This window comes from Frankliniella occidentalis, unplaced genomic scaffold (genome assembly GCF_000697945.3).
Source record: "Frankliniella occidentalis isolate FOCC.00 unplaced genomic scaffold, Focc_3.1 Scaffold1, whole genome shotgun sequence".
NCBI lineage: Eukaryota > Metazoa > Arthropoda > Insecta > Thysanoptera > Thripidae > Frankliniella > Frankliniella occidentalis.
The window spans coordinates 2,017,123-2,026,568 of record NW_026267131.1 but is presented as its reverse complement, the minus strand read 5'-3'; the positions used below and the strand labels follow the sequence as shown (position 1 = coordinate 2,026,568).

General features: G+C 39.0%; 1 protein-coding gene across 1 annotated transcript in view; it reads right to left on the bottom strand.

Moving 5' to 3' along the window:
- Positions 1-224: 224 nt before the first annotated feature.
- LOC113213458 (CD109 antigen) overlaps positions 225-9,446 on the bottom strand; it is a 40,574-nt gene continuing 31,352 nt past the window's right edge. The window contains exons 2-25 of the mRNA XM_026432538.2: positions 8,430-8,768; positions 8,128-8,308; positions 7,881-8,049; positions 7,681-7,793; positions 7,457-7,597; positions 6,872-7,354; positions 6,604-6,790; positions 6,357-6,526; positions 6,031-6,282; positions 5,796-5,945; positions 5,551-5,690; positions 5,274-5,437; positions 4,960-5,183; positions 4,665-4,841; positions 4,375-4,557; positions 4,047-4,283; positions 3,769-3,953; positions 3,378-3,669; positions 3,105-3,291; positions 2,636-3,027; positions 2,041-2,234; positions 1,766-1,940; positions 1,571-1,676; positions 225-1,484 (exon numbers count right to left, since the gene is read on the bottom strand). Of these exons, the coding sequence (XP_026288323.2) occupies positions 1,273-1,484; positions 1,571-1,676; positions 1,766-1,940; positions 2,041-2,234; positions 2,636-3,027; positions 3,105-3,291; positions 3,378-3,669; positions 3,769-3,953; positions 4,047-4,283; positions 4,375-4,557; positions 4,665-4,841; positions 4,960-5,183; positions 5,274-5,437; positions 5,551-5,690; positions 5,796-5,945; positions 6,031-6,282; positions 6,357-6,526; positions 6,604-6,790; positions 6,872-7,354; positions 7,457-7,597; positions 7,681-7,793; positions 7,881-8,049; positions 8,128-8,308; positions 8,430-8,768 (5,053 nt within the window). The 3' untranslated portion in view covers positions 225-1,272. The remainder of the gene's footprint in view (positions 1,485-1,570; positions 1,677-1,765; positions 1,941-2,040; positions 2,235-2,635; positions 3,028-3,104; positions 3,292-3,377; positions 3,670-3,768; positions 3,954-4,046; positions 4,284-4,374; positions 4,558-4,664; positions 4,842-4,959; positions 5,184-5,273; positions 5,438-5,550; positions 5,691-5,795; positions 5,946-6,030; positions 6,283-6,356; positions 6,527-6,603; positions 6,791-6,871; positions 7,355-7,456; positions 7,598-7,680; positions 7,794-7,880; positions 8,050-8,127; positions 8,309-8,429; positions 8,769-9,446) is intronic.

The window sequence follows — 9,446 nt, the reverse complement described above, 5'->3', positions numbered from 1 at the left end:
AAAATCACTTTAAAAAGGAGACAAATATGCGGAGTTCTATTTAAAACTCTAAAAAAAACTTTACAATCTCATAATCTGTGACTAACTATAACTTGCTAAATGTTATAGCAAACCAAATGTTGATTTTGAAGTCCGGCAACTAAAGAAAACATCTTTAAATTGCATGGTGCCCATGACATGCTATCTCCTCAATCCAGTTAACTCCTCAATCCATAAATCTCATGTAACAGTAACAAATATTACATCTCTGTATTTTACACAGAAAAATATACACACTTACAAACTCACTTTTTCACAGCACTCTAAGAAAAGAGTTGTTTAATTAAGCCCACTAATGTGAACTGTCAAAATATTCTTAATGAAAACAAAGCGTAATGGGTTAAGAGGCCCAAACTATGAACAAAATAGATTGAGAAATATCAGAACATAATAACCACAAGAAAAGCTCCACATTCAAATACACTGGCTGAGAATAGTGCATGAACACATTGCGGCACAATATTGTCCAATACAACCCGACAAATTAGATCGCCAGGCAAACCACTAAGAATGCACTTCTAGACCGATGGAAGTAAAAACAAGGTAAGGTTGAATAACAAAACATGGCAACTCAATAATATACATAGAAAAGATATGACAATTTCAATAAACTCTTCATTTGGTCAATAATTTAATACTTAATAACACTACACTCCCAATTTTGATTTTTGAAATAAGTGACTGAACTATACACCACCATAAACTTGTGACCTTTTTCAAAAATTTCACACAATACTGTACTTTCATTGATATCTTACACAATTCTTAAAATTTATGACAAATGATTAGGAATGGATGGAATTGGTGAGCAGTTCTTTCTTGTGTGACATTAGAAATGTCATGCAAGTTAATTGATTCAACAAATGAGAAACATTTTTGAAAACCATAACAGTTCCTCTTTCAAGCTTGGATGCATTCTAAAAATCCAGTTTTCAGTCTTCAATGATAAACATTTTGGCATGATTATGTTAAAATGTAGAAAGAGGTACTTAAACAAAGCTTTAAAAATGTATCTGATACACCAAAATGCCAAAGTAAAATTTAAGTAGATCAAAACTGGATATGACTGTTTCTAGTCAAATCCTTCATTCAATTTAATCAACCCCTGGCTGGCTGAAAATTAAAACCCTACAATATCTTTTTTGCTTAAATTAAATTTCATCTCCCAAGTACTGAGAAATCCACTAACACAATTGACGTAGGTTATACATCTTCAATGACTCGGGCAAATTATCACGGTATATTAAACATATATAAAGTGTTTGGTCTTAGTAGATGAAGAATAGATATTACAAAAGGCAAAACTAATGTCCAGAACATTGGTTGAGTCAATGCATTAGCAATATTGTAAATTGGACAATATGGACACTGACTGCTCCCACAAACTTCACAAATGTTAAGTAGATATGTTGGTAGGGAATCAAAAATTGTCTCATTAAATCGTTCTGTAAAAAGAAAAGAAAGTTGTAGTTACTTAGTTAATTTTATGTTTGATCTCTGAACAGTGCAATATGGACTTTGGTCTACTCACCTGGAGCATAGTAATCATATACTCTAACTGGCAAATAACGGGACATGTTGGCCACAGGATGCCATCTCTCAATGGTAAAGTTGATGCATGTGTCATATGTATCAAGCTATAAAAGAGACAGAATTTTCTTTTAAATCACAATTATTTGTTTAATACATGGATGTTTTTTAAAACCACAAAACTCCATGTACTTACGTAATCAAAGTAAAATAAGACTTTTCTTTCCGTATAGCGCGCTCTCTGCAGGTTGCGTACTTGTCTGGAACGAATATACCAATCCAACTTCTGCTGCTGGATAATATATCCCGTAGGGATGGCTACATCTAATACAGCCATACCGGATCTAGTTGATTCAGCTAGATTAGTCCACCTGGGAAGTAAAAGGACAAGTTGGGATTAGCCACAAGAATCTGAAGATAGACAAACAATTACCTTATTAAAAATGTATACAACAACATCAAAATACAAACCTCTGACAACTTGTATAAGATATGTGAGACTGATTCCTGCCATGGAAATTGGCTCTAGTATGGATATCAAATGCTCGAACAGGTGGTTGAGTTTGGAACTTCACAATGTCAACATTGTATTGAACAGTCATTTGAAGAATAGCGTGGCCAGCACCATTCGCTTGCACTTTCACAGTTCCCCAAGCCTCTGGAATCTGAGAAAAATAGGTGTAAAAATGAAATACCTCTTGACAACAGAATGGAGACTACAGTACTAAAGGCAATTCCAGATTGGCAAAGTGGACAAAAATCATTTTTTAAATGTTACAGTTAAGATAAAAATTAGAGTATTCAATGATTTGTCAGATATTTTATTCCAGAGAGGTATGTTTAAGAAACTAAAACACTTAAAATTCTTGTTAAAAATTGATGTGATCCGTCTCTTCACAGATCACATTCGTCCGAATTTTCACAACGCCCTCCTTGTGCGTCCATTTGCACTTCCAAACAATTTGTGATGTCTCTTATTCGCATAAAACAGGCCTCCACAACCAAACTGTTTCATACAGACACCTCTGGAATTCACCTTATGTAAAATCATTATATAGTGTATTACCTCAATTTTTTGGAATGTGGCAAGATTACGTGGATTGACGTGAAGGATTTTTGTCTGACCGGGCAGAGCTGTTGCTTCAATAGTAACAGACAGTTGTGTTACATCTCGCAGTCGCTGACGATTGGTGTACTCAATGAGAGCTTTCATTGCAATTGCAGTGTCTTGTGTTGAGGCCCATCCACCATCGGTCAAACGTTGAGCATTGAGCCATTTCACAATCCGGTCCATCATTAACTCTTGCCTTGCCACATAAACCAACAATGCATATGCTGTTGTTTCAATATTGCCAGAGTCATATTCATAGGGCAACCGTGGTAAAGAGAAAGGCTTTTGATTTTCTAACTTTTGAGGTGGAGCTGGTACTTCAATCTTTCCCCAGTAAAACAATCCATCTGTAATTAATACAAATGGTGTAACAAAATGGTTGACCATACAGAGATACATAAAAATCATAGTTCTGAGAGTATACCTGTTTCTCTTCTATGTCTGGCAAGAATTCCAAATGCAGTCTCAGCTGTTGCTGCTTTGCTTAACATCAATGCATATGCAACAATGGCTACTTCGTATGGTTGTCCAAACTGATCCAATAATTTTATGTTCCTTTCTAACCATGATATGGCTTTGCTTTGAGCGAGTGCTACTTGTGACCCCAAGCCCTAAATAAGAGATTTCATTAGATCAAAAGTCAATTTTCCATAAAAATGTTGTGTACAATGAAAAGAACGAAAAACAAACAACTTACCCCAGATAGATCTTTTACAGTTTCTAAGGTAATGAGAACATGAGCTGTGAGTGAAATATTCCTTGCAATATTGTCATCAGGCCAATGCAAAGAATCATTGACCTTACGATCAGGAAGCCAGGTAACTTCATAAAATGCACCATCCCATGTCTGATGCTTCAAAATCCAGGATACTGCTTTAGAAATGACTTCTGGATCAATATAAATGTAATTTTCCCATTCATAGAAACTGGCTTCTTGAAGGACACGAACTGAATAGGCAGTAAGCCACACACTAGAGGCAGATTGGTTCCTAAGGGGGGAATAAAAATAGGAATTTATTACACTTTTCCAAAGAGTACTTGTGGAATTAAAGATAAAAGAATACTGCCAAGTGGGTGCTAGTACTAACCAGTCGTTACGGAATAAACCAAACGATCCATCCCATTTCATGAAAGACATCTGTCGCTGATACAAAACGTTCATGTAATGGAAAGATTGCTTTTCAAGATGACGATTTCTTTGGTTGGTGTAACGCATGTATAGTGTTGTGTAAAGGTGAGCAGCAAAACTGAAAATAGTCTGCTCGGCACAATCCTGTAAAATATAAATAAAATTAAACATAAAGTTAATAATGATATGACTTTAAAGTCAAACAGATGTTTAAGGTTTGATGAGTAGAGATCTTACCATTGGTAGGCCCATCAAAGATGTGGCATTAACTGGCATGGTAGGGAAAATGGGACCCACAACATCACCAACAAGAGAAACTGTGGCCTTGTTTGAGCCAAAAATATAATAACGATCCTCTTCGTACGGAATAATTGGTGTTTCTGTGATGTTTACATGCATGTATTGTAATACATAGTTACGATTACTGAGATCCAATAAGACGGACTGATGACGATATTGAGGAAGACCATCAGCCTGGAGAAAATTGAATTGAGAAAATGAGAATGCCTTCTGTATATGGACAACTAAATCAAGAGGTATTTCAAGGGTTAATATGTATACTCACCTCAACATGAAGCTTTCTTGTCACAACATCTTTACCAATTAACGAAGATGCCATTAAAGTGACCTCAATATCACCAAGCTTGGTTGGTACAATTGGCACATATACCACAACTGAATCCTGAGCTCTTATAAAGATGAAGAATTGATGTTCTCCAAATGATGTCCGAGGATTGTAAGAGCGAACCTACAAGAACAAAGATAATTGCAGAATTAAAATTGTATCAAATATAAAAATTATTTTTAATATCAAAATCAGATACTACATAAATAGGTATTCATAACTTCACTTACAATTCCATTCATTTCAACATGGACAAATTTATAATCATAGGATCCTCCCAAGACTACTGTAGCTTCAAGGTTTCTGGTCAGATAATTAAATACTGTAACCCTGACACCAACTTGCTCACCTTGCCTACACTTGCTAGGCATTTCAACATTCATGAAGAATGGCAACACTCCCACATACTGCAAGAAAAACAATCAGATGGTTCACAATAACATTTTTATCTAACAGATGAGAAAGCAGTTCATCAACCTTATTAAATTTGATTGAAGAATAAAAGTGGGTTCTACAAAGTCATACCTCTAATGGTGCACGCAGCATTCCAAAACCATAAGTAGGGCTCATACTGAAGGCTGAAACCATCCAGTGGGCTGGGCGATGAGGAACATCAACATCAAAAATGAATCGACCATGAGGACCAATATTGATGTCTTTCCACAACCAGACATTGTCATATTGGCGTTGGATTCTACTGAACCGATACTTGCGGAAGAGTCCAATTTCTGTGCGATTGTAGACAGGACCTGGTACAGAAAGTTTCATAAAGTTCTAATTGTTAGGGAGACAACTTCAGCAAGGGCAATAGAAATAGAAAATATATCAGAAAAACTCACAACCAGCCTCATCAGTGCCATCTTGACAGTCAAACTGTCCATCACACTTCTTTGCAAAGGGATAGCATGCACCATCAAGACATTCACCAAAGCCACGAGATGCATTACAAAATCCTTGACGACGGGTAACAACAACATCAGAAAACACAACAAGTCCCAAATACCTAGAAAAAAAAATTGCAATTCAGATTAGTAAAAGCGAAAAAAACAAAAACAGAGACAGATGCAAGAAAGAAAATAAAACTTTAACATTAGAACACAGCCGGTATTGACTTACTCAAATGTCCTGTTGGCATCAATGCCAAAGGTAGAGGAGGGGAAGTATACAGTGTCATCAGGAAGCCCCTCATGAGACAGCCAGCCGTGGGTGTAAGTGCCATTTGTGTTCTCATCAAAACTAGCCATCTTCTCAATAACCTAAAGGCAACAACATTACTAGATAAATATGTGGATCAATTAAACCCTCTACTTCATATCGATTTTCTTTTTTTAAAATGGGCAACTCATCGTAATGAGCTTTACCTTTCCATATGAAAGTTCATTGCCAGCCTGCATGCTGTAAAAAGCTCTGTCTATACCAGAAAGACCAACATAGGCTCCAGGCTCACCGTAAATGGCAACCTCAACACGCTCACCAGTCCTTGCCTTTCGGTTGTTTATAAACACAGTAAACTAAAAGGAAAAAAATAAATTCAAGTTTAACAACTTAATGCACTGGATAGAGGATTCAAACTTGGGTTAGATAAAGATAACTTACATTATTTCGGGAGATTCCATTAACAGGGAATGTTAGACTGTCAGCAACAACATCACCATAACGTCCAACTTGATAAACCACAATAGTAGTAGCTGGGGCCATTTCAGCACTAAGAGGTACGGCAAATGTGCGAATCGAGTTTTGCATAGTTTCATCTCCAGACAATAAAATAATGCCCTTGGACATTACAATGTAATTAAATGTTTCCATGAAATAGTTACTTTGCACATGGAAAATTGCATACTCTCCAACCTAAACAAATAGGGCAAAAATTAGAAACAAACATTCTACTTAATCCAAATCAAAATAAAAAGTGTTAAACATACCCGTGCATGGCTTGTGGAAGTAGACACCTTAATATGGTGATGCATCGGGGAATAATGGGAGAGTAAGAGTAACTCTGTAATGGCACGATCTCCCTGAGACAGGTATGTAGCCTGAATCCTCAATGACCTTATGTTTGCCAGTTCAAAGTCTTTATTCTTGCCTTCCAGTCCTTCAAAGAAAAAATATTGCAGTAAGAATCACTTGAGCAACTAAAAGACTTTAAAGAATCATTTAAATGTAGCTTACCAAGTTGAGATTTCAGATCTATCTTAAGCTCCCAGACACCATCACCCATTGGCTGAAGAGGCATAGACCTTGGATCCAGGCGACGGGTCCCGCCATTGAATGTGTCTAGATTTGCAGTTATGCGAAGATCACTTCCAAATAATCGTACTTTAGACAAAGGTGAGCCATCGTGGTACGAAACAACAAGCTAAGAAAAAGGAAGAAAACTGTAAAACTGCACCAAAAGAAAAAAAAGAAACATTGAATAAAATAGTGGGTTAATTCTTACATAGGCCTTGAATGGCATAGGGGGCTTGAAGACTTGAGGGGTTCCTCCCATAAATGCCACTTTTAACCTTGACTTATAAATTCTGGATGTAGAGTGGCCTTCTATTACTTCATCCATAAATCTGTCACCAACAGTCGCCTTAACAGTAACTTCAAACCCTTCTTCTGTCAAAGCAGCAGGAAGCATTTCAGCAATTGGATATCTGAAGTGGTACACTCCATAAAAGAATTTCAAATGTGGCAGGCCTCTGTATCGATTCTCAAAAGTTTCTTTTGGGTACCAGAATGGATATGATTCATCAAAAGGGATATATATTTGTCTGGCAGGAGGAGGGCTTCCATAGCCAGGCCTCTGTCTTGGACGAATCTCTGCCACCAGGGTCAAGTTTCCACTGACTGGAGCACCACTGGTGTAATTTGCCATTACTGTACCATGAATAAAGCGGTCATTATCAAAGAAGAATGCTGGCATTGTAACATTGACCTGAAAGGTAGAAAAAATAATAATTCAAAATTCGAGATTAAAAAAAAAAAAAAACACACACAATAAAACAACATAACAAACCAAAAGGGATGGAGAACTTACCTCAAATCTTGTTTGATAATATTCTTCCACAAGGAACTTCTGTTCCTCAATCTGTCCCTGTGCAATAACTTGCACAACCCATTCACCAAAAACGGGTTGGTCAGAAAGAGTATAATCTAAACTGACAGTTCCAAGGTTGGACTAAACATAAACAGAAGAAAAGATTAGAAAATATGATAAGATAGTTCTTTGGACCAAATAAAAGCAATACATCTGGAATGTACCTGTCTTGATAACCATCTCCTCATGATGTGCCTTGAGGGATCTAACATGTAAACATCAATTGCTCCATCGAAAGGTCTCAACTCAGTGTTAATAGGAATAGCTCTGAAGCTTACTGTAAGATTAGAAAAACATATAAAAACATAACACTACAAAACATGTATACCAGATCACTGAGAAAAAAAGAAAAGGCAGCACAAACCTGTTTGTCCCTGCATATACACAGGTCTGTCAGTCTGGATGAAAATAGTCATGGATCTCTGAGAGAAAACTACGTTGGTTTCATTGACAAATGCTACACCTCCCAGCACGCCATCGTATAGACCTTCAACTCGTAACTTATAGTTACCAGGAACACTTTGAGGAGGAACCTATAAATAAAACTCCACATTAATAACAGGGTCGCCTATAACCAGCATACAAAATATACAGTCTTTGCTGAAACTAACCCTCATAATTAACTTTTCAGGAATTCCCTCTTTCACATCCTTGCTATCTGTTGTCAATTCCACCCTATTTCTTGAAATTGAGGCTCGGACTGTGATGGGGAGAGGAGCTTGCAGGACAGTGACAGCGACTGTGTAAATTTGGCCTGGGCGAACCACTTTACTTGCAACCACGAAGTAGGTCCTGAAATAAAATGTAAAATAGGCTCAATAATGCATTTTAATTCAAAATCAGCAAAAACAAAAAGTCTCGTAAAAAGTCTGTGTAAATTAAATAAATAAATAAAAAATGTGTCGTTACTCACGCTTCTCTGATTATGGTGTTGCCCTGCCAATTGTTAAACCAATTGTCACCATCCCAGTTGCCACCGCCGAGGGTGTTGTCCCTTGGGTTGAAGCCGTTGACGTCGAAGGGCGGCAGGTTGGGCGAGCGGCCGGGCCCGAGGCCGCCGCCGGGGACAGCCCCCGGGGGCAGCGGCGGCGGGAAACCGCCCCCCTGAGGCGGCAGCGCACCCGGGGGCGGCGGCGGGCCTGCCCCGTTGAAGAAGGGGTCGTCGAAGCGCGGGGAGACCGGCGGCGGCGGCACCTGCGCGAGTGCGGCCGACACCAGGGCGGCTAGCACCAGCAGCATCGAGACGCAGCACCTGAACAGAGAGAGAGAGCGGGGTCAGTGCACCGGCGAAACCAAAGGGTGGCCGAGAGAGACCTAACACGGATCAGGTACCCTTTTTGAGAGGCTCAAAGTGACAGGAATTGATCCGGGTTAATCTCATTAAAAAATTTCTTCGCGCGCAAACGACTTATTATATGTGCACTTGTATTCAATCCTAAAATGGTAATTTAAAAAAATAAAATAAAAATTATCCCTGTTTGGCAGAGCAATCACCTTACAACACAAAAACAAAATCACTTGGCAAACGTGGTGTTTTTTTGTTTTTTGAGCCAGAATTGCTTTCTTTTTCCGGTGCCATTATTTCAGACGAAACGTAAAAGCGTTGCGGCCCTCCAACTAGAGCCCCACCAGCTCTCTGCGGAAGCATTTACAGAACCTCAAATGACGCACTCCATGAGGTGCGCTTTCCTTAAAAGCCCCCCTTTTCTCCATCTGTTCGGGAGGGAGCGGTTGGGGGGTGGGGGGTGAGATCGTTACGACCGGCGGGGCCAGCGGGGCGGAGATTCAAAGAGCCCCATAGGCCGCGGTGTCCTATGGCCCCGGCCGAGCCTCGCGATGGAGCCCCCGGCGGGGAGCGGAGGACTCACGGAAGTGCCTACTACTGCCGGAATGGGGGAAGAGGGTAGAGGGGTGAGAAAGTGAGGGGAGG